This window comes from Perognathus longimembris, chromosome 11 (assembly GCF_023159225.1).
Source record: "Perognathus longimembris pacificus isolate PPM17 chromosome 11, ASM2315922v1, whole genome shotgun sequence".
NCBI classification, from domain to species: Eukaryota; Metazoa; Chordata; class Mammalia; order Rodentia; family Heteromyidae; genus Perognathus; species Perognathus longimembris.
The window spans coordinates 16,922,111-16,947,737 of NC_063171.1; the positions used below are offsets into that span (position 1 = coordinate 16,922,111).

A 25,627-nucleotide genomic window follows, 5' to 3' on the forward strand; every position below is an offset into this window, starting at 1 on the left:
GAAGGTGATTCAAAGCAACACTATTTATATAACACAATAAATTATTAGAATGCACACATGCAAATACATCATTTATTTGAATAAAGTTTGTCATTATTTTAGATGCCAGAATAAATGTCTTTAAAGCTTTTGAGTCATCCCAGATCGAGTCAGATGCAGTTTACTCTATCCAAACAATCCCAGGTGCTGGATACTGGTGAGAGAGCCCACAGAAAGGAAATGGAACATGGCTGACATTTACCTACACATGTATCATGGTTTGCCTCAGAGCCTTCAGGACAAGGTTTCCTAACAGTCCTTCTAGTCCTGGAGTAAGTTGTTCTGCTGTTTCTATACTCTGAATAGGAGCTGTAGAGCTGTGAGTACTGTCTGTATTGCTGTTGAGGTTGATAGTTGTTTCTCACAGGGGACAACCGCACAAGGTTATAGCTACTGTACTGAGTGCCAGAATTTGGCAGCCTCTCCAATCCAGCGCAAGATTTCCCGTCCCCTAATAAATGTTGTCCTGGTGGACAGAGACACTTGAAGCTGCCGGGGGTGTTGGAGCACTGATGTGCACAAGGTCTAGGCACTTGTTCACATTCATTAATATCTGCTCGTGTGCCATGATACATAAAAAAGAGAAAAAAAACACACATACATACACAAAACACAGGAAGAAACAATCAGTTTGTGAAAGAAACTGAGCCATTACACTATTCTCCAAAAGCAGGAATGTAATAACTTCTCAACTCTTGTTGCATTGCTAATCACTCAGTGATGAATATACAGAAAGATTCTGTGACTCCCTGAACATGGCTTGACATTTAAAGTTTTATTTAAATAGTTATTTTGTAGAAGGTGATTCTGAAACAAAGACACTAGTCTGTGAATCCATTGTTTTTCTTTCCCTTGTGATAACATTAAGAACTCTATATTCATCTTGTCTCTATTAAAATAAACACCTGCATATTGTACTAGTTTGGGCTAAAATTTGGCACACATAGATATACAGAATGTACAGCATTTGCATTTAAAATCACCTGTTTTGAGGTATTGGAGTTTGAACTCAGGGCCTTGCACTTGCTAGGACAGGTGCTCTACCGCTTGAGAAGACTGCAGATATTACAAATAGTATAGCTGAGAGCTTTCTGCTACATTGTCAATATATGTACACATTCCCCCATAAGTAAAGATGTAGAAGAGTATAGAATCTTACATTAATAGAATTTCCACAAAACTACAGTGACTAAAAAGTCTCAGTAGTAAAGCCCTCAAGAAAACGCTATGTATACATTTTCCCTTTTCTTTTCTTTTGTTCCCTCTTTAATGGATTTCTGATTTTCCTAGCTGACATGCTTGGAAACATTTTACTATGTATAGATACAACTTTAATACATATGTAATTACTTTCATGTTTCTTTTTATATGTAAGTGAGCATACATCTTTGCCCTTCTGTGATTTACTCCCTGCATTAAAGTCAGAGTGATTGTTTTTTAATGTAAATCAAATTGTATCACATTGCTTAAGCCTTTTGATGTCTTCCCATCATTCATTTAAACTCTTATTCCTGGTTTCTTTATCTTCTTCCTAACTTTATTCCAACCAGAGAGCAATGGCCCTTTGGTTGTTCTTGTATTTCTCTCTGAGGGACATGACCCTGCTGTTCCCATTGGCCCAGAATGCAATTCCTCAGGTATTAAAAGGCTGGCTGCTCCTTCTCCTCATTCAGTCTCTGCACACGTGACTTGGGTCATGATGCTACCATGCCAGCGTGGCTCACTCTGTCTCCATGTTTTACCACCCTTATCACTCTCTGAAGTTGTATTGTGTATTTATTTTGTGATTCTTCTTTCCTCTTATGGAAAGAAAACTCAGTGAGGACAAAGACCTAAGCCACCCTATTTGGAATTGTTATTCCACAACCTTGAATGTCATTTAGCACAGATTAGGTGCTCAATAAAGATTTGTTGAACAAATTGAGCAAACAATTTGACAATGTGTTAAATTGAGCCATTGACATCAGAAATGTCATCTAAGAAAATGTGATCCTGAATAGGGAGAAAGCTGAATTTAAAAGCTAATGGATGTTAGTCTTGTTGGGGGAGGAAAGGATGAGATCCCATCTCTAGCTTTCACTTAGTTATAATATCAATCATTAGTGTCTCAAGTCATCCACAAAAATCACAATTTTAGATGCAAGAATATTAAAACTGTAGATATCTAAATTTATCTCATCCATTTTGAATTAATAATTTTAATTAATAATCAAGTCACATACTTTTTTTGCCCCAAAGATTAAAAAGAAGGTAACAGGCTGGGCACTGGTGACTCAAGCCTGTAATCCTAGGTACTCAGGAGGCTATGATCTGAAGATCATAGTTCAAAGACAGACCAGACAAGAATGTCTGTGGGGCCCTTATTTCCAATTAATACCAAAAAGCTAGGAGTGTATCTGTGGCTCTAGTGGTAGACTACTAGCCTTGAGCAAAAAAACTCAGGGACCGTGCCTAGGCCCTGAGTTTAAGTAGGCCCTGAGTTTAAGTCCCACAACCAGCATATACAAAATAGAAGGTAACAAAGACAGACACCCTTTTTGTTAAGATAGAACTTTACCAAGCCTATGAATGGGCTTAGAAGTTATTTTTCTTTCTATTTATATATCAACAAGTGGGTTATGTAGTTGTAACTTATGTAAATTAGAAAAGTAAATGAAAACAAGGGATCAAAGGTATATTCCTTACTCTATTACCACAGTGATAAGAAAATAATGTAAAAATGATTAAACCGAGCTAACAACGAACCAACTCAATGATAGAGTGGCCCCGCATGTGCAAGAAGCTGGATTCAATCCCCAGAACTGCTGAAAAATAAAATATCGACTAAAAGTCAATTTTGCTTTAAAAGTGATTTGACTAGGCAATTAATAAAATGAGCATTTTTAATCTCTTGAAAGCATGGCTACATATTTTTTGTTACTCTCTAGTTCAATGTAAGACATTCAATGATTGGTCAATTTAGTAAAAAACAAACATTTCATTCTGATAGGTCACTGGTACAGCCGAATAAGAGGTTAAATTATAAGTAAATTACAGTATCTAAACTGATGGTTATAATCATGGTTTATCTATACCTGTTAATAAAATAATTTATTTTAAAAGGGTTTCAGGGAATGGTATTTTCTATGTGCTAAGTATTCTGTTAAGGATATATGAAGACAGAAAGCTTTATGGGAGAACTTGCTAAAAATAATTGCTAACGATCAAGCTAACTAATTTTAAAAGCATAGTATGAAACTCAGAGTTACTGTTTTAAAGAATAGCTTTTTAACTGAATTTAATACAATTTGATAAACCAGTTTGTTGATTATAAATGATTTTTAAGAGAATATGGCTATCTTTCTGAACTTATTTTCTATTATGTTACTTACTTTTATATTTGATTATAATTGGGATAGAAGCAAATATTCAATTGGGAAAATTAAATGAGATTTTTTTTTAGCCCAGGGAATGACACACAGTAAACACTAATTATAAGGTAGAGAAAGTAATAATTAATTCATTTAAACTGTGTATTTGTGATTTTAATCCTTTATACCTAAACTTTCATACTATATACAAGTATACTTCCTACTCAAATAAAATACAGCAATGGAAACATTTATAGTGTGTATAGAGAAAACAATGACATAATCTTTGTTTATTTTGAAACAGGGTCAGGCTGTATTGCCCAGGTTTGTCTTGAGAGCCTGAACTCAAATGATTTTTCTGCTACAGTCTCCTGAGTGCTGAGATTAAGGCATGTACCACCATGCCTGACTTGAAATGATCTTAATAATGAACTTGGCATGGCAATTATATCAAAGGTTACTTTGACATGTGTTGATGTACTTAGTATACACTCCATAGATGACCATATTATCATTCAAAATGTCAAAATAAATTTAACTCAGCATGAAGAAGGATGTGAATTATATTGTGAATTAATTACCTGGAGCACATGCCTTCTAGGTGCAGCAAGACAGCATGGGAGGAGAGAGAAATGGTTGGTAAGGTGAAGTGACTCTATTGGTGGCTTCATTACTAAGGAAAGTTCTTGTTAACTTACCCAGACAGGGTCTTGCAACTCCCTGTGAGCGGTAACCTCTGGGGCACGCACAGCGGTAGCTGCCTCTTGTATTCTCACAGATTTGGTTATATCTGCATTGATGAGTCCCGTCTTTACATTCATCAATGTCTACAGACACAGGGACAATAAAAAGTGATAACATGTCTCCTTTTCAACCTAAAGCCATTATATTTAACGTTCATACTCTACCATTGCCAAAGATGCTGTTTTCAGCATGCAGTTGAGATGCTTTCAGTTCAGGATTTAAGACTTGAGTGAGAATACCTGGACTCAAGTCCCAGCTCTTCTAGTATTAACTGGCTCCTTTTCTTCCTCCTGCTTCTTACTAGCTATTTTTTTTTTTTTGCTGAAGTATCTTTCAGTTCATCTCAGTTCTAATTATAGAAGACATAATAAGAGCCAAGATTCTGAACACTACTTACAACTACTTGTAACTATATATGCTACTGTGAGTTGGTTGTTACTCTTGAGTGAACAAAAATATTTATCCATATTCATCTGGTTAGGGTTGAAAAGTCTTTGGGATATAGTAGTTCAATACCCACCATGACCACTAGTTTCATTCTGATATACTAATCTCTGTTTACATCAACAATTATCAACTGTATGATATTCTGCTATCTGTATCTATACCTGCCATTCCTATCATATTTTGTTGAGCTGAATTGAAGATACAGTCTAACTTTATTAAGAATCGCTTCAGAATAGATTTTTTAATAAAGAAAAGTTGCCATTTTACAAGTGAGAAATGTAAACTAAAATTTCTTTGTGGTTGTAAAATCTATCCAATGCCAGCTAGCTGTCTAGAAGGAGAGATTCCTTTTGCCAGTTTATACTACTCTGCAGCTATTTCTCTGTGTACAGGGCCTTTTGGCTTTCATATTTATATCGTCTCTATCCACAACTGATCATTCATGTCTGTATTTAAATGTGGCCATTTTCATGATGTTTTTGATAATCCACTCCTATTCCATATAATCTCTCTCTCTCTCTCTCTCTCTCTCTCTCTCTCTCTCTCTCTCTCTCTCTCTCTTTGCCAGTCCTGGGGCTTGGACTCAGGGCCTGTCCCTGAGAGCACTGTCCCTGGCTTCTTTTTGCTCAAGGCTAGCACTCTGCCACTTGAACCACAGCACCACTTCTGGCCATTTTCTGTATACGTGGTGCTGGGGAACCGAACCCAGGACTTCATGTATATGAGGCAAGCACTCTTGCCACTAGGCCATATCCCCAGCCCCATATAATCACTCTCTTAGCTACTCTTGTTTGATTTTATTTATTGATATCTTTAAGATGTTTCATTCCATCTTGTATTGTAGATCTCCTTGGATGCAAGAGAGGAGTAGGTCAATGGAACCCAACAGATTTAAGTTTACAAGATCAGGAATGACATCTGCTCTGTTTTCATAAATCCTGCAGTTTTTAGCTCTGCTAACTCAGTCTGGCAGAAGTATAATTTGCCTTATTTTCTAATATTCATGCTGATAACAGCTGATAACCTCAGTAGGCTGATATAGATGCCTCATTTGACTGGTTGGTAGTAAAAGATCTCAGTTACTGAAAGTAGCCGTCACTCACCAGTGCAGGTTCCATTTTCTGCCTTGGTCATTCCATTTGGACAAAGATCAATGCACTTGTAGCCACCACGGGTGTTCTTACAGTGCTGATCTGGTCTGCACACGTTCTGTCTACACTCATTCACATCTTGAGAAAGTAACAAAAATAATGCCAACTGAAAAAAGTTATGTCTTCCATTTTCCCAGATAAACACTGGATTTTAATGATGTCATAAGCAAAGAGAGATGTCAGTTACAATATCACTGTAGGAGGTGAAAAGACTGGAATCCAACAAGGTAGGTAACACATTTTACTTCAGGACAGAGGATGACAATCAAAATGAAAATGTATTGCTTTACAGAATAGTCATATTGACTAATTACTCCCCTTGGAAAAATAAAATTGATAGTGTTATATTAGTTTTACTTGTATGGACATACATTCACATGTACACATACATGAATAGTATATTTTAGGGGGAAAACTCAGAAATAGGGAAATGCTAAAAGCAGAGCTATGTAAAACAGTATTTGAGGTTTTTTTTGTTTTATTTTGTTTTGTTTTTGCATAGATGCCATCCAGAATGTGTGCACTTCCGAATATGGATCAGTCCTGGGCACAGCCTATGTGTTCAGATCAGAGAGCACTAAGATGCTACAGAGACATTGTTTTGCTTTCAAAGCCCATTTCTTACCCATGCATCTTCTGCCTTTCAGCTGGTAGCCAGGTTCACATCCACAGTGGAAACTTCCTATGACATTGAAGCAGCGCTGGTGACAGGGACTAGACTCTTGACATTCATTAATATCTGTTAAATAAAACAAAACTTTCTTCATAGGCTATTAGAAAACCTGAACTACACATTGGAAGCAAAGCACAGGTGGTAGAGCACAAGCCAATGAGCAAAAGCAGGCATTAGATATCAAGTTTGAGTACCAGTTTTCAACAAAAAAAAAAAAGAAAACCTGAGCTATTTATCCCAAATGCATAACTTTTTATTTTTTTTTCCAGTGTTGGGTATTGAACCTGGGAGCTTTGCATGCTAGGCAGACATCCTTAATCCCATCAAGCTTTTTGTTTTTATTTTTGTTTTTTCTGCCAGTCCTGGGGCTTGAACTCAGGGCCTGAGTACTGTCCCTGCCTTCATTTTGCTCAAGGCTAGCACTCTGCCAACTTGAGCCACAGCGCCCACTTCTGGCTTCTTCTTTGTATGTGGTACTGAGGAATCAAACCTAGGGCTTCATGTATATGAGGCAAGCACTCTTGGCACTAGGTCATATCCCCAGCCTCCACCAAGGTTTTAACATTTTAATGATCTTGATAATGACTATGTCTAAGTCCTCCAAAATGAATCCAATACATTTACTTTCACTTAGTCTAAAAAATCAACGGAATTAACTTCTAGAGAGAAAGTGTCTCTTTAATATTCCTCTACTGCAAGTATTTTACCAAATGTTTCCTTTCCTGTTTCTAGAAAATTTAAGCTCTGAATAGTTGCTAATAGTCTAGGATAAAGCCAGAGAGGAATCAATGCTAAGGACTTTAGCACTTGACCTAACTTCCCCATTCTTACTGCTGTGAGCCCACTGTAGTCTTTTGTTTTCTTGAGTCTGGCTGCCTGCAACAAGTCATCATTACCAGATTCTTCTCTAATATGGCTCACAAATATAGGCACAGTGAAATAGCAAGAGTGCAGGGTGAAATCTTTAACTTTTGAGCACGTGTGTGTGTGTGTGTGTGTGTGTGTGTGTGTGTGTGTGTTTTAACTTCTCTCCTCTTCTCCTCTTTAATCCCTAAAGGAAGAGAGACCTCTTCTTCCACTTAAGAAAGTTCTCTCCAGCCCATTTTCTCCTTCCAAAAATGTGCCTTTCCGCATTCCAAATGTTGAGGTTGCCAATGTCTTTTACTTTGCAATTGTTTTCTTCTTGTAGGTAATTTTTATTATCTTGGTACAAGCAGTTGTGCAAAGAAATTAACATTCAATAAAGTGTATGTAGGTGCATCTTGATTGATGTCATTTTTTTTCTCTTTCTTTCCCTTCCTCCTTCCCTTCTTCCCTTCTTCCCTTCTTCCCTTCTTCCTTCCTTCCTTCCTTCCTTCCTTCCTTCCTTCCTTCCTTCCTTCCTTCCTTCCTTCCTTCCTTCCTTCCTCCTTCCCTCCCTCCCTCCCTCCTTTCCTCCTGTCCTTCCTCCCTCTCCCCCTCCTTCTTTCCTTCCTTTCCTTGGTGCCAGTCCTGAGGCTTAAACTCAGGGCCTAGGCATTCTCCCTAAACTTTTGGCTGAAGGCTACATCTTTACCACCTGAGTCACAGGTCTGCCTCTGCCATGTTTTGGTAGTTACTTGGAGATTAAAGTTCACAGTTTCCTGCCAGGGTTGGCTTCCAACTGTAACCCTCACATTTCAGTGTCCCAGACAGCTAAGATTACAGATGTGAGCCCATGAGGGCTAGGCATAGTTTTCAATGGGGGAGCAGTATTTTATTGATATTTATCTTAGAATCTGGACATCCTCAATACAACCAATTTTTCATATATTTTGGTGCAAAATTACTTTATTGCATTGCATATAATCTCTTTTGAAAGATTGGAATATGCAACTTAATATTTACTCTGACAGATATACTGCTACTAAAATCACTACATTTACAAAGAGCTTTGTATTAGCAGTCTTCTGTAAATTGTATATTAATACTAGAGGACTTTGATGTTAATTTGGAAGGGCAAGAAAATGACATGTCTTATATAATTGTATAATTGCTTTATATAGTTGTATAATTTCTAAATTACATAATTGTGTATTGTATAATTGTTTACACAATGTCCTCAATTTCAATAAAAGTGTTTATTGTTTAATTATATCTCTGCAATATATGGTAGTCTTTTATCTACTGTTGCCCCTCATTATATTCTGATAAAGACATAGACTTATCTATCAGATCAATAGGTGATCAACAGTTCATTGTACATAAAATAAAAATATTATCATATCTATTGACAGAATCTCACATTGTTTGTAGCTGTGTTTTAAAGATGTGGATTCCACATACAAATTAGTATACAGGAATCAATCAAGACATGGTTTATTGACACACCCATTTCTTATTAGATTTCTATTTGAGTTTTTAAAATTTAGTCTCTTAAAAGGCACAATGTTAATTTCCACAATTAAATAATAAGAACACTTAAAAATACTTTTGGTAGTGCATTTTCCTTCCCCTGTTCTCTATTGTTTGATTTCCGCTATCCATTTCACTTGTCCTTGCCTCTAAAGACAAACATTAATAATCTAGTATGAATGGTAACATACTACACACATATACACATGTGTGCATAGGTCTATCTAATACAAAAAAATTTATTTTCATTTTCTTTGATTTTTGTTATTTTTCTAGTTACATACCCTTTTCTACAAAAGTTCACACATTTTTTGACACTTGGGCTTTCTCTGGCCTGCAAAATGTTTCATGGTATAGATGGACTATGCTTTACTTATTTTTCTTTTTACCATTCAGCTTGGGATTTACTGGGTTTGCTTGTGAAAAAACTTGAGAGTAGCTTTATTACTTACAGCTAAAACTTGGAAACAACTGAGATGTTCATCAATAGATGAAAAAAATAAACCAATATATAATATACATGTTTACATGTTTGTATACATATTTATGTGTTTATATGTATAGGTTTATACTGTGGTACATTATTTCATACCAAAGAAAGGTGCTATCAAGCCAAGATAAGACATGAAGGGGATGCTTAAATTCTAAGTGAAAGAAGCCAGTTAGAAAAGGTTACACATTAGATCTCAACCTCCTGAACAGCTAGGGTTACAAATGAGAGCCACTGGGGCAGGGCACAAGCCTCCATTGTTTTATACCTTGACAACTCAGCCCATCAGAGGTTCTTCGAAAGCCAATTCCACAGTGGACCACACAGCGATAGGATCCAATTGTGTTGTCACAGTCCTGACCAGCACGGCAGGCATGTGAACCCAAAGAACACTCGTCAATATCTACAACACAGGAAGTCATGCAATTGAGGTGAGTTGAAGAAAACCCAATCTAAAAACCTGCTGTTAAACAGGAATAAGAATGATAAGTGAATGATACTTAAATAATGTATACACGAAGATGGACTGATTTTTAATTTGAGTTGTTTCATGTGGGTTGAATAGCAGATAGGCTCACAGCAGCATGGCATCCAGCCAGCCATTATACATAAATTGCCTGTTAGAAAGTGACTTGTTCTTTCTGAGATCTTGTGTGAAATGTTCCAGGCATCTCTGCTTTCTCAGTACACATCTAAAGGCAATGTCTGATGAGTGGTTCTTCTTTCATACTTTGTCAAGACAATGAGGACCCTTCCTGTTTGTTGGAAAGGTATGGGCAGTGGTAGGGAAGAAGAGGACTGGTTTGTGATGCTTTCCCTACATCAAAGGTTGCCTGGTCCATTGCTTAATGTGTCTGTTGGACTTAACTTTGAGAATACCTTGACAAGTTCTTCCATCTGCAGCGATGGTGAGGCCGCTGGGGCAGGAGCAATAGTAGGTTCCCATGGCATTGTGGCAGGTGTGGGAGCAGGGATTTCCTGCTGTACATTCATCTTCATCTGAAAGGAAACACAAAGTGTAATCAATGTGTAGAACCTTGACTTTCTAGGAGGTCTCAAGGTTAGTGAATGTAGCTGCTTGTAGAAGCCAAACAGCTGAATCAACTATAACAGAGCAAGCTCAAGTGCCACAAAATGGACTTAGTGAATACAAAAAAAAACTAGGCATCTCCAAGAGATCTTTAATAGTGAGTAGTTGCTCAGATTTAGTGACAGCTATAACATATTTGTCACATACTATGATCTAAGTATTTTTTTTTATTTTTTTACCAACTTGAACTCATTCTTCAAAATATTCCTAGGAGAAAAGTTAGTTTTACTACTACACTTATTTTACATGACAAAAAGGTTAAGTAAATTTTGCAAGGTCACTGAGGTTATAATTGCGAGAGCTGGTACTTGACCATGATACTATATTATATTGCCTGTCTGTGAGGGAATAGGGCTGTGTAGGCAGGTGTGAGTTCCTCAAGCCATTTATTTAGCTGTTCACTTATCTTTTAGTCTCACGGATTTGATAGGGAAAAGTTGGCTTAGTGTTTAGTCACAGATCTACAATCCTGCCATACTAGAAAACTGAGCAGTTCTAGGGTTAAGTGATTTAGTGCTGGATCATCTAACACCCTCAGTAGTTCAGCTGCCAGTTGGAGTCTCTGCTCACACTATCTCTGCACTTGGGCACTATCCTTGAGACAGCTGATTAAACTAGACTACACAGCCAAACAGAATGCTGAATGTGTTTGGACTTTGCAATCCAACTGAAATCCAAATCCAGTCTTCCTGACACCCCTCCCTGCATACCAACTGATGTTAGCCAGTTTATTTAATGTCCTATCTCAATTCCTTCAGCTGTTGAGATATTTGTAAGAATATTGCGATGATTAATACCTAATAAAATGGTAATAGATTCTCATCAGATGATGATTGTCACTGACATATAAAAACAGACACAGTACTTATTCTTATACTCACCAGTGCAAAAGGGTCCAACTGCATCTAAAGTGAAGCCAGCGGGACACTGGTTGCTACGATCACCTATCACAGAGAACAAAGAACTTATTAGAAGTTTAGGACCATGCTTTGTCCTGTGCAGTCTTCCCTGAGAAGACATGTCAAGGATAAAGGGCATGATACAGATACAGGTGGACACAAGCAAGAAAGAAAATTTCCCCTCTGTAAAAAAAATGACGTGAATTAGAGTCCAGACACTAAGGGCAAGTTGCCACTGGAATGGGAATTTGTTTAGATTTACTTCCATAAAAAATTAAACAAAAATATTATGTGATATCTACAAAGAACCCAAGATTAACTGTGTATGCCACAAGCCAAGTCCTGTTCTTCCAGCTGTTACTATTCTGATTTGTTCAGGGAGGAGTGACAACTTGCAATCATTAAATAATCAATACTAGTGAAAAGGAGAAACTCCACAAAGAAGTCCCTCCCTTTTTGGATCTTTTCCATTTGTAAGGTTGACCATTTGGATTAGAGTATTCTGCATAGAATAATTTTCCTGTTCTCTGTAGTCAAAAGCCATGGTAACAGCCAGATTGTGGTAGATAAGATTTAAGGAATGTTAGAAAAAACACACAAGAACAATTTTTGGTCAGGAATCTCTTTCCAGGCAGCATGCTTGAGCAAGGGCATGGGACTGAATCTGATAGAAGAGGACCACCTGGGGCACTAAGTGATTACTGAGAGTTGCTCTTTGCTAAATTTATATGGGCCACAACTCCTCTGTTGTTTCTATACCTTATTTTAAAATAAGGAATTTGAAACTGAGGTTATGGAGTTGTCTATGATCAAAGAACTATTAAATTCAGGATCAAGATTTAGGAGAAAATCTGTTTGACTTGCAGCCACTGAATCTGGTGGTGATTTATTTACTTTTTTTTTTTTTTGCATATTTTTACTGTCAAAGTAATGGACAGAGGGGTTACAGTTACATATGAAAGGCAATGAGTACATTTCTTATTGAACTTTTTACCTCCTCCTTCATTTTACCTTCTTAATCTAAACAGTGTGTTGTGTGGGCACTGGGTTGGGGATGTAATTGTTGACAAAACACATGTCACATGAACATGAGTCATCATCCCATAGTAGCTTTAGACTTTTTGTTTTAATAGGGAGGGATATTTTTCCATTGGATGACATTTTGGTTTATTTTTAAAAAGAGATTAATTCATTGTCCTGATGATACAAGAGGCCTGTTAAAATTTAGTAAGGGGGGATGGCCTGGAGCAGGTCTTACAATACAATGCAATGTATTGAACTGTACTGGATGAAATTTGTCCCTTGCCCTGCAAGACTTTCCTGAAAGGAGCTTTAACTAGTAATTATCTAGGAAACATTCCTCATATGACTTAAATATGTGATACCTTCTCAGGAATGGAACTGTTACATAAATCGGTATCTGATTGTACTTTGTTTTATTTGGAATGTTATTAAGAGTTATTAAGTGCACCTCTTCACCCCTTAAAATGTCATGGTAAGATTCTATAGTTTCATGAATAGGACTACGGCTCTTTGTCTAATGATTTTCATATTCAGATAGATAGTGTTTATTATGAATTATCTTACTTCTTTATATTAATAAGTATGTTATTTTGAATTGTGGTACTTTTCACTTTAACATAGTAGGGGGCACACAAAATATGTTATAGTAATGTATGATAATAGAAAAATTGGAAAGTATAACATAAACTTCTCTATGGTTTTGCCAGTTTGTGAACAAAATAGTTGTATGTTTACAGTTGACCATTTTACTTCTAGTCATTTTTATGGATACACACTTAAAAAGTATGGAAGTCATAATTGCCAAGCTTTTCTAATTAAAAATATTATTGAGAGTTTAATGAAAATGTAGATCTTGGTTCCACAGTCTATTGGCAAGGAAAAGATTTGGGAATAGGCTTCTAATTCCTGCAAAGCTGTCCCTACATCACTCAGGTGTAAGCAATCCAGGTTTGAGTTGCATATTGTATTGATTATGAAGTCATAAAAATTGTTCTCATTTCTACCTGTGTAGTTATACTGACAACACTTAGAACAGTGTCTAGTACATGGCAGTTACTATACCTGTCAAATTAATAAGTTGAATATTTCATAAAAGTTGTTTCCATGATTAAGTGATTAACATATAGGTCACAATTTATATGTTAATTTCCTATTTTAGGACATTTATTAAATTGTTTTTCTATTCTAAACAAAACTAGATGAAGCTTCTTCTGGAACATTAATCTTGCACTATTTCTGTGATCATTCTTGGGACAGATTCTAGAATTGGTTAAAGATATGGAGAATACAAGCTTGCCCCCTGGTGGTCACTGAAAATCAAATCACAGGTATGCTATTTTTTGAAATTCCCAGGAACTTCAATAATTTATCAGAGGTAATTCATAGGATCATAATGCCCAAAGAGAGTAATGGGCTTAATGTTAAAATGTTATGGGTTGAGGGCTGGGGATATGGCCTAGTGGCAAGAGTGCTTGCCTCGTATACATGAGGCCCTGGGTTCGATTCCCCAGCACCACATATACAGAAAATGGCCGGAAGGGGCGCTGTGGCTCAAGTAGCAGAGTGCTAGCCTTGAGCAAGAAGAAGCCAGGGACAGTGCTCAGGCCCTGAGTCCAAGCCCCAGGACTGGCCAAAAAAAAAAAAAAATGTTATGGGTTGAAGTTAAAATGATAACTATCTTTTTGTAATTAGATGGAGAACTGAAAATAAAAGAAGCAGAGTTTAGGCTAGAAACTTTTCAATGTCAACAGTGCTTTTTCCTTTTGTCTAAGTTTCTTGAACATATACAACAGTAGCACAACGAGAAGGTGATGGTATGAGTCAAGGAGGTGTGGGGCATGGGTTCCAGTGGCAAGGAGATTTCATGAATATGTGTTACATATAATATTGAGTACCTTCCAGGAGCTGGGGGCTCATGCCTATAATTCTAGCTACTCAGGAGGTTGATATATGATTATTGGGTTTGAAGTCATTCCAAGGAGTAAAAAGCCCCATGAGACTCTTATCTGTAATTTTTTATTCACAAAACCCCAAAAACCAAAAAACCAAAACCAAAACCAAAGTGGAGCTGTGGCTCAAGTGGTAGAGCTCCAGTCTTGAGCACAAAACCTTAGGGACAGTACCCAAACCCCGAGTTAAAAAAAAAAAAGATTCAGGACCTCCCCAACCCACAAAAGTGTGCACCCATCCTCCTAGATTACTACAATATTAAATTGGACGAGAGGGTTCTGATAAATACTGAAGATGAGCATGATAATATATTCCTGATGAAAACAAGAATAGACATGGATTTTTTTTTATTGGTAAGTGTAATAATGGTGTTTATAAAAATCTACTTGAGTCTATTTTAGGAAAGCCAGCCCACAGAAACACACATGGATAATGTAAATCCTTCTAATCAAAGTCATGGAACCCCAAAGTTCAAAGCTAAAATCACTTAAACACTGAGTATCTATAACATAACAACACATACGTATCTCCTAGAAAACTGCCACAGACTACTGAGTGCTAATTGCCCTGGTGTCTCTGAGTTAAAAGGAAAAATCAGCAAATAGACACACCAAACAACTACAACATCAGAGAGGAAAGCTTAGTCACAGAGTTGGTAGGACAAGAAATGATGGTTAGGCTTATAATTTTTGCTGCACAGTTTTTAAAAATTGCTTTACCTGGGCTGCCTACATATTGTAAGACGGGTGTCTGGGAAAGTTTCATTGTAATAATCTCCCTTTTCATGTTCAAATGATACACTTTATGGTCATATTATCTAAGTGGCTGGATGTAGTATCTCAGAATTAATTATTTTATTTTCATATTTTCTCTGTATTTTATCTCTGGTTAAACCAAACTAATCTGAACTTCTTCTTCTTTTTTTTTTTTTTGGCCAGTCCTGGGCCTTGGACTCAGGGCCTGAGCACTGTCCCTGGCTTCTTCCCGCTCAAGGCTAGCACTCTGCCACCTGAGCCACAGTGCCCCTTCTGGCCGTTTTCCATATATGTGGTGCTGGGGAATTGAACCAAGAGCTTCATGTGTAGGAGGCAAGCACTCTTGCCACTAGGCCATATTCCCAGCCCCCTAATCTGAACTTCTTGAGTAACAATTTGAATACAATCAACAAAGAAAATGAGGAGATTTAGGGGAGCTGTTTTTAAAATAGGGGTATGTTTCTTTTGACTATTTTATGTGAAGACCCATCTTAAAAAATATTATTACTGGGATTTGAAGTTAGTGCCTTAGCCCTTACTTTGCCCGTGCTCTATCACTTGAGCCACATCCCCACCCTGGTTAAGACATTTCTTTACATTATATTTTTGAAAAGCTCTTTGACAAATGTAAGACTCAGAACAATAGCATTTAACATTTTTACTCAAAAATAATTTTGACCTATTATATATAAAATAATTATAAACCTTATAAACATTACAAACATATAGACTACAGAAATCTACTATAGAGTATAAAGAAGAATATTAGTAAATTAAATGTATTAAGACTCCAGTTGGATTAGCTTTACCACAGGGCTATGCCCACAAAACAACAACAAAAAGACAACACACATGAAGCACCTAAATCATGTTACCTCTAATGTAAGCCTTCATTTCCATATATTAAATGGCATCATTGTAATTATTTACACCTCTTTGGAAAGGACTAGATGGTGGCATAAAGAAAACCATAAAAAGAATCAACAAAACCAAGAGTTGGTTCTTCAAAAAAAAATTAACAAGATAGATAGACCCCTAGCAAATCTGACCAAAAAACAAAGGCAGCACAACCAAATTAGCAAGATCAGAAAGAAAAGTGGAAACATCACCACAGAAACAACCAAGATTCAGAATATAATAAGGGAATATTTGCAAAGCTATATGCTAATAAATTTGAGAACCCAGAAGAAATGGATGAATTCCTAGCAAAAATTGATATACACGAACTTAACCATGAAGGTTTAAACCTACTAAACAGACCCATATCCAGCAATGAAATGGAAACTGCAATAAGAGATCTCCCATCCAAGAAAAGCCCAGGTCCAGATGGATTCACAGCAGAATTCTATAAGGCCTTCAAAACAGAACTCACACCAATATTTCTCAAACTCTTCAATGGAAATGAAAGTGAAAGTTCACTACCATACACATTTTATAATGCCAGTATAACCCTTATCCCAAAGTCAGACAAAGACTCATCAAAGAAAGAGAACTATAGACCCATTTCCTTGATGAACATCGATGCAAAAATTCTCAACAAAATTCTGGCCAATGGACTTCAACAAGTCGTCAAAAAAAGTATACATTATGATCAAACTGGATTCATTCCAGGGATGCAAAGCTGGTTCAATATTCACAAGTCAATCAATGTATTCCACCACATCAACAGAAGGAAGGTCAAGAATCACACGATTATTTCACTAGATATGGATGTGGAAAAAGTGTTTGATAAAATCCAGCACCTAGGATTCCAGGAAACATTCCTGAATATAATAAAGGTTATCTATGACAAACCCACAGCAAGCATTATACTTAATGGTGAGAAGTTAAAGTCATTTCCTCTAAAATCAGGAGCAAGACAAGGTTGTCAGCTCTCTCCTCTTCTCTTCAACATAGTACTAGAATTCCTAGCCAGAGCAATAAGGCAAGAGGAAGACATAAAGGGGATCCAAATAGGAAAAGATGAAGTTAAACTCTCTCTCTTTGCAGAAAACATGATCCTGTATCTAAAGAACCCCATAGACTCTACTCCCAAGTTACTTGAGCTGATATAAAATTTGGCAAAGTAGCAGGATATAAAATAAGTTCTCAAAAATCAACGGCTTTTATATATGCCGACAACCCAAAGAGTGAGGCTGAAATCAGGAAAGCAACTCCTTTTGCAATAGCTTCAAAAAACATAAAATACTTAGGAATAACCTTAACCAAAGAAGTGAAAGACCTCTATGATGAGAACTTAAAAAACCTGAAGAAGGAAAATAAGGCAGAACTTAGGAAATGGAAAAAAACCTCCCATGCTCCTGGAGTGGGAGGATTAATATTGTGAAAATGGCAATATTACCAAAAGCTATCTACAAATTCAATGCAATTCCCATCAATATTCCAACACCGCTCTTTAATGAAATAGAGCAAGTAATCCATCAATTCATATGGAACAACAAACAATCCCAAATAGAAAAAATAATCCTAAATTGAAAGAACAGTGCTGTAGGAATTTCAATACCAAACTTCAAGCTGTATTATAAAGCTCTTGTATTTAAAACAGGTTGGTATTGGCACAAGATCAGGCCTGAGGACCAATGGAACAGAACTGAAGACCAGAAATGAACCCACAGACCTACAGCTACTTAATCTTTGATAAAGGAGCTAAAAAAATAGGATGGAAGAAAAACAGCCTCTTCAACAAATGGTGGTGGCAAAACTGGCTCAACACATGCAACAAACTAAAACTAGATCCTTATATATCACCCTGCACCAAAATCAATTCCAAATGGATCAAAGACCTGGAAGTAAGATCATGCATCCTGAAAACGCTAAATGGAGGAATAGGAGAAACTCTTGGGCTCCTTGGCACAGGATGAAACTTCCCTAATAAAGGCCCAGAAATGCAACAAATCAAAGAAAGGTTGGACAAATGGGACTGCATCAAACTGCAGTACTTCTGCATGGCAAAAGACATATCTTGCAAAATAAACAGAAAGCCCACAGATTGGGAGAAGATCTTTACCGGCCATACAAGAGACAATGGCCTCATATCTAAAATATACGTAGAACTCAAAAAATTAAATTCCTCCAAAACAAATCCTCAAAGAACCAACGGCCCACTCAACAAATGGGCTAAAAACCTAAAAAGAGACTTCTCTGAAGAGGAAATGAAAAGTGCCAAGAGACACATGAAGAAGTGCTCTACATCACTGACCATAAAAGAAATGCAAATCAAAACAACATTGAGATTCCACCTCACCTCAGTAAGAATGTCCATTATCAGGAAAGCTAATAATAACAAGTGCTGGAGGAGATGTGGCCCAAAGGGAACCCTACTACACTGTTAGTGGGAATGTAAACTTGTTCAACCACTCTGGAAAGCAGTATGGAGGTTCCTCAAAAGGCTAAACATAGAGCTCCCCTATGACCCAGCAGCCCCACTTATGGGTATCTACCCAAAAGATTACAAACAAGACCACACTAAAGCCACCAGACCAACTATGTTCATCCCAGCACAGTTTTTCATTGCTAAAATATGTATCCAACCCAGATGCCCCTCAGTAGATAAGTGGATTAGAAAATATGATAAATACACACAATTGAATTCTATGCCTCTATCAGAAAGAATGACACTGCCACATTTGTAAGAAAATGAAAGGACTTGAAAAAAAATCAAACTAAGCAACGTGAGCCAGACCCAAAGAAACATAGACACTATGGATTCCCTCAGAGGGAATAATTAGTACATGTTTAGGTTAGTCATAGCAGAAGATCACAATAGTCCAACAGCTATGCCTGTATGAACACATAAGATGATGCTAAGTGAAATGAACTCCAAGTTATGGAAACAAGTGCTAAATCACTGTTGTAAATATTTTCAACATGCCATGTGAAACAGTACCCTTCTTTTTTTGCTTTTTTCTCTCATATTCCCTTCCTATGGTTATACCTGTGCTATCACTGTATCTTCCTGCTCTTAGTACTCTGTATACTATATATATATATGTGTATTAGAACTAGGGAAGGGAAAGGGAATACCAAAATCAAGAGACAAATGATAAAAAGACAAACCATTCTAAAAGCAATACTTACAAAACCATTTGGTGTAAACAAATGTACAACTCATAGGGGGGAGAGGGGCAGGGGAAAGTGGGGGAAAAATGAGAGAGGAGGTATAACAAGTTGGATAAATTGGATAAGAATTGTACTCACTGCCTTACATATGAAACTGTAACCCCTCTGTACTTCACTTTGACAATAAAGAAAAAATTTAAGTATAAAAAAAGATATAGATTTCTGGCTGGGACTGGTGGCTCATGCCTTGTAATCCTAGCTCTTCAGGAAGCTAAGATCTGGGGATTGTGGGTCAAAACAAGCCTGGGTTAGAAACGTCCAGGAGATTCTTGTCTCCAAATTAACTAGCAAAAAGCTAGAAGTGGAACCATGTTTCAACTGGTAGAGTGCCAGCCTTGAGTGAAAAGCTATGGGACAGTGAACCCTGAGATCAAGTCCTGGTACCAGCACACAGGCACACACACACACACACACACACACACACACACACACACACACTCACACTCACAGACATGGATTTCCCTTTCATCAAATTACCTTTGGAAATTGAGGCATGGATTTTAAAACCCAGTGTCTCTTCAAGTTGGTTATAGTCAGATTCCACAGCGGATGCATGGAGTGTTTCTACCAAAAAAGGCATTCTTCCCCGTGTCTGATCGTAGAAAACAGTATGGTTCCAGGTGTATGGGATGCTGATCCCATCAATGGTGAAAAGGCGAGTGGAATGGGCATAGAGCTGTCCAGGGCCTGTTTGAATGTAGTCCTCTGTGTAATCCTAAAGAGGAGGATACAGATTCAAAGTTCACCATGGCTCATATTACTTTCTGTTTTTCCCTCACTGAACGGTACTGTGAGATAATAAGGAAGAAAAGATTTAAGAGGTGAAGAAAAGAGTTCTAAATAAAACTGTAATTGTAGAGAAAGTAGGAAATATCTGGAAGTATGAATCTTCTCATTGTAACTACATTAGTTCTTTAATTTGCTGTTGTTAACTGTGGCTTAATAAAAGACCGGGTTGTAGGTCAGGAATAAAGCAAAATGTGTAAGGATGATTGTTAACTATTCTTTTTAAGTTTTGGAAATCTTTTATGCTTGAATTGCTATTTTCTTGAAGAAAACTGAACAAATGCCCCAAATCAGCACTGCAGCAATCTCAGTCCTGAGAAGGAAATGGAATTTTGGGGGGAGTTTCCAAAAAGTTTTACCTAAGGATTTTTCAACAGAGACCAGGTAATTACTTATGCCCTTTCTGGTTTAGACTTTGACTCTCCAGAGGGAACCAAGAAAAGGATCAACGTTCTCTTGTTGCTTTTATGAGTCTCTGACTCATCTTCCCGTCATTACGCTAATGAACAGCTAGAAAAATGGTCTTCTTTAGAAAAGTAGTCTACCTTCACATTGACATCAGCAGGTGACTGAAGCTGGAGAATATAGCCACTCACAACCACATCCAGCAACAAAGCACCATCAGGATCCAGGCCACGGGCAATGTGAGTCATCCGCAAGATTTCTCCTGAGAATGACATTGAGTGCACGGAGCACAGTTACTTAACATAGCAGTTCAGCTCTGTGATCTGAGTTCAAATATGAATGAACAGAATCAAGAAAACTAGCATTTAAGTCCTCAAAAGTGAGGCTTTATGCATTCTTTTTCTAAAATTTCTTTTTAAAATGAGGCAAAAAGGTAGCATGTGATAATACAATTGATCCCATAGTTTAAACTGAGAAGCAATAATAAAGCAGGTTTGCTAACATGGATTGCTTTTTGGATGGGACCAAGGACCTCACAAGAGTAATTGATAAAGGCCACGAGTATCGATATGGGCCTTTGTACTAGCTAGTGCTTCAAAAGTAGAACAGGGGATCTTAGTGAGCAGAAAGCCATACAAGAAAGTTCCACTTGGGCTGGGAAGATGACTTAGTGGTTGAGTGCTTGCCTAAGTGTGCATGAAGCCTAGGGTTCGAGTCCTCATTACCGCATAAACAGAAAAAGCCAAAAGTGACCTTGTGGCTCAAGGGGTAGAGTACTAGCCTTGAACAAAAGAAGCTCAGGGACAGTGCCCAGGCCCTGAGTTTAAGCCCCAGAACTGGCCAAAAAAAAAAGAAGTCTCACTTATCTTCTGGGCTACTTAATACTGATTAAAGACAACTCTTTTCTCTGCCTGAACAACTTGAAAGAGGCTCAAGATGGAGAGCTACTGCAGAAACTTGTATGACCACAAGAAAGGCTTCAAAAATGCAAATCTCTACATTAAATATAAGATTGCACCAAAAACTTTGTAATGTTCCTCAGTGGGGACATAAGTTTTTCTTATACACCAACCTTTGCAATCATCATTTTTATAGTGCTACAGTATTGGGTTCAGCTGACACTAACCAGTTGCAAATTCCACTTGTGTTTCTCTTTTGAAGACTGCATTGGTGAGGGTAAAGCCATTGACTGCCTCTCCTATTTCTTTGGCTGTTGTCCAATAAATGGGATTTAGAATAGAAACTATCTTTCTCATTGCTGGACCTAAGAAGGAAGGAAGATAAACAAGGTGACAAAGCAAAACATTTAGAGCCAATTGTTATTGGTTTCATAGTATATTATTCACAATGACAAATATTAAATAATAGGCTAACACAAAATAAATATAAGTTCCTCAAGTGTCTTTAGGCGCTTATCATTGTGACATAACTAAAAACTACTAAATTTAATTCAGTAGTAATGACCTTTAGAATCATAATATATATATATATATATACATATATATATATATATATATATATAATTTTTTTTTTTTTGCCAGTCCTGGGCTTGGACTCAGGGCCTGAGTGCTCTCCCTGGCTTCTTTTTGCTCAAGGCTAGCACTCTACCACTTGAGTCACAGCGCCACTTCTGGCCATTTTCTGTATATGTGGTGCTGGGGAATTGAACCCAGGGCTTCATGTATAGGAGGCAAGCATTCTTGCCACTAGGCCATATCCCCAGCCCAGAATAATATGTTTTTAAAAAGAAATTTATGAACTACTTTTGTAACAGACTTACCAAGACTGCGAGGCACATTGGTAATTTTGGCATGGATTATTCTAGAATCAAAATTAGGACTATCTGTTATTGTGGCATTAAGGAAAGCAATTCCAAATTCAACATCATTAATATTTCCAATAACACTTCCTCTGGCTCGCTGGGGCCCACCTGTTGGGGGAAGAAATAACATTGCTGGCTAAGGAAGCGATTCCATCAACATTACATAGGAGAAAAGAAGGCCAATAGTCAGAGATGCTACAAATCTTTGCAAACACCGAAAAGGCCCTTCAAAATTTGAATTTAGAAATGAAATGAATAAGCTTGAAAAATACTGTACTTTGATATAACATCCATCCCCCATAAATCTAGGATCTTTCCAATGTATGTACATTGTAGTATTATTTCACAAGCCAAAGAATACAGCAGTGTCTAGTATCATGATCAAAATAATGGTTGTTTTGACAGTGAGGAAATGATGATGACAATGAGTATATCCAGTATGTCATGTGAAGCAGTGAATGCTAAAAGTATGTTAACTTTTCTTTAATTCCTGCTAACATTCCTAAAAGGTAGCTTTAAGTAGCCAGATTGGGAGAAAAAAAGCTCAGAGAAATCAAGTAACTTTCATGGCATACCTACCCGTTATCTACTTGGCACTGAAATCTGTGGGTTTCTTTTTCTTTTCTTGGGTGGGACTTATTTATTTAAAATTTAAAAGTCAAATTGGGTATATTTATCAGGTACAATGTGCTGCTCTGAAGTATGCATACATTGTGAATGGCTAAATTGAGCTAGTAAGCATAGCAAGCTACCTTGTTTACTTACCCTGCAGTAACATTTAAAATCTATTCTTTATATATATATATTTTTTATTTTTTGCAAGTCCTGGGGCTTGAATTCAGGGCCTGAGCACTGTCCATGGTTTCTTTTTGCTTAAGGTTAGCACTCTACCACTTGAGCCACAGTGCCACTTCTGGCTTTTTCTATAAATGGGGTACTGAGGAATCAAACCCTGGGCTTCATGTATGCGAGGCAAGCACTTTACTGCTAGGCCATATTCCCAACCCCTAAAAATCTATTCTTAAAAAGCATTCCAGAATACAACCCAATTATACAGGAAATTTATAAAAGTGAATTCATAGAAGTAGAGAATACAGATGGGAGCTGCTGGGTTAGCACATGTAATTCTCGTTACTTAGGAGGCTGAGATTTGGAGGATTGAAGTTTGAAACCATCCTGGGCAGAAAAGTTCATAATGCTTGATCATCAATTAACTAGCAAAGTACTGAGCTGAAGGCATGGCTCAGGTAGTACAGCACCAGCCAAGCAAGGGAGCCAAGAAAGTGTATAAGGCCCTCAAGTCAAGCCCTAGTACTTGTACAAATAAAGCCTACAAACAAAAAAACACAAAGAAACAAGGTAGAGAGAAGAGTGATTACTAAGGGGAAAAGGAAGAGTCTTAGAGAGACATTGGTTCAAGGACAAAAAATTTATTTAGATATAAGTTCAAGATACCTATTTTACAACATGATTACTACAATAAATACCACAAACATGTTTTCTGTCTATTGCTTTCTTCATGAGAACATAGAAATAGAATTATTTCACAAAAATAGACAGATAGGTAGATAGATGAAAGAAATCCCCGAACCCTTGTTACAAGTCAGTGCCAGTGTAAATGCAGAGTATCTAAGGGACACTGTTCTGTCTTGGACTTGAGATGAAGGGTCTATAAAGTTTTTTTTTCATTCATTCATTCATTCTTTTTTCTTTTCTTTCTCTCTCTTTCTTTCTTTGTTTCTTTGTTTCTTTCTTTTCTTTCTTTCTTTTTTTTTTTTTTTTTGCAGGCCTGAGGTTTGAACTCAAGAACTCATACTTAGAATGGATGGCACTGTCCCTGGCTTCTTTTTGCTCAAGGCTAGCATTCTGCCACTTGAGTCACAGCGCCACTTCTGGCCATTTTCTGTATATGTGGTGCTGGGGAATCGAACCCAGGGCTTCAAGTATACGAGGCAAGCGCTCTTGCCACATATCCCCAGCCCCTATCTAGTCCTATTTTGAGCTCAGAAATCTTGTGAGATAGAGTCTCATATCCCACTGGATCATGCCCTTCAATTAAGTATATGCCACTGTGTCTAATTTCCCTTCTGTCCCAAATGGTGTAGATTCACATTCCTCTCAGTCTCTGCTTCCTATGTAGCTTGGGATGACAGGCATGCAATAGTGACCCCTGCTATGAACTGGAAATGCCACTCAGGAACTTTTCTGTTCAAGATGGCCTTAAACTTTGATCCTCAAATTCTTAGCCTCCAAATGGCTAGGGTCACAGGCATGAGTCATTAGTGCCTGGCAACCAATTTCTTTTTTCTTTTCTTTTCCTTTGTGCTGTTTCTCGGGCTTGAACTAAGGTGCCTGGATACTGTCCCGAAGCTTTTTTGCTCAAGGGAAGTACTTTACCACTTGAGCCACAGCTCCACTTCTGGCCTTTTTTTTTTTTTTTTGGTGGTTAATTGGAGATAACAGTCTCACAGACTTTCCTTCCTGGGATGGCTTTGAACCACAATCCTTACATCTTCGCCTTCTGAGCAGCTAGGATTACAGGCATGAATACCAGTGCCTGGCTTAAGTTCTTTATGTTGCATGTATAATGGAAAATTCTTGGCTTGAGAGAAAGGAGAAAAAGTTATTGTACTTTTGTAATATAAATTCACAGAAGGAAATATGTTTGAAAAACAAGTATTATAAAGTTTAAGAAGTATTTCTACAGTGTTTTGATGAATTCTTTCTGTAGTTCAACAAAATTGTTAGTTATTAGGGAATAACAGCATTAACAATTTTTTAGATGAATTTCAGGTTTTGACAAGAGAGGAGCTCATTTAGAAGAGATTCCTTTATAGTAAAAAAAACCAAATACTTATCTGATGTCTTTTAACATATCTTAAAGTAGTTATAAGGTACTGTAGACTCCATTATTATCATATATTACCTACTAGAGGGAAGTGCAATTGCATTCTACTTTAGAAATCAATAACTATATAGTTCTTCATAGTTTCATTTGTATTACTTGATGAGTGAGAGAAAACATTTTTCATGTTGATAGTTTTCTGCTCTATATTCATTTGTCAAATATCAAGAAGGAAAATGTGCAAGAAAATAAAAGATTGACAAAACAACTGAGATTCCATCTCACCCCAATTAGAATGGCCACTATCAAGAATACAAATGCCGTGGGTGTTAGCAAAATGAAACACAAGTACACTGTTGGTGGGAATGGAAACCAGTGTGGAAGTTCCTGAAAAAAACTAAACATAGAAAGCTACCCTATGATCTAGCAATTCTACTGTTGGGCATTTAATCCAAAAGATTACAAACTAGTAAGACCACATGCACAACCATGTTCACTGCACTACTATTCACCATAGCCAAGGTATGGAATCAACGGACCAGGGGACTAAGAAAATGTGGTATATATACACAATGGAATTTTACTCATCCATTAGAAAGAATGAAGCTGAGTCATTTGCAATGAAAAGAAAGGAGCTAGAAAAAAGTTAAGTGCTAAGTTAGGCAT

The 25,627-nt window shown here is 37.2% G+C and overlaps 1 protein-coding gene across 5 annotated transcripts in view; it reads right to left on the reverse strand.

Annotated features, from left to right (window-relative positions):
• The window catches only part of Hmcn1 (hemicentin 1), a 429,493-nt gene that overhangs the window by 13,805 nt on the left and 390,061 nt on the right, over positions 1–25,627 (reverse strand). For 2 of the 5 annotated variants that reach the window (XM_048358109.1, XM_048358108.1), the window contains 11 exons: positions 22,075–22,224; positions 21,421–21,558; positions 20,435–20,556; positions 19,581–19,818; positions 11,239–11,301; positions 10,147–10,266; positions 9,536–9,670; positions 6,357–6,470; positions 5,684–5,809; positions 4,088–4,216; positions 242–592 (listed from right to left, as the gene is read on the reverse strand). In XM_048358109.1, coding sequence (XP_048214066.1) covers positions 242–592; positions 4,088–4,216; positions 5,684–5,809; positions 6,357–6,470; positions 9,536–9,670; positions 10,147–10,266; positions 11,239–11,301; positions 19,581–19,818; positions 20,435–20,556; positions 21,421–21,558; positions 22,075–22,224 — 1,686 coding nt within the window. Of the gene's footprint in view, positions 1–241; positions 593–4,087; positions 4,217–5,683; positions 5,810–6,356; positions 6,471–9,535; positions 9,671–9,719; positions 10,023–10,146; positions 10,267–11,234; positions 11,302–19,580; positions 19,819–20,434; positions 20,557–21,420; positions 21,559–22,074; positions 22,225–25,627 lie in introns of those variants that run through there. The other 3 variants (XM_048358110.1, XM_048358111.1, XM_048358112.1) reach the window with 3 other exon arrangements.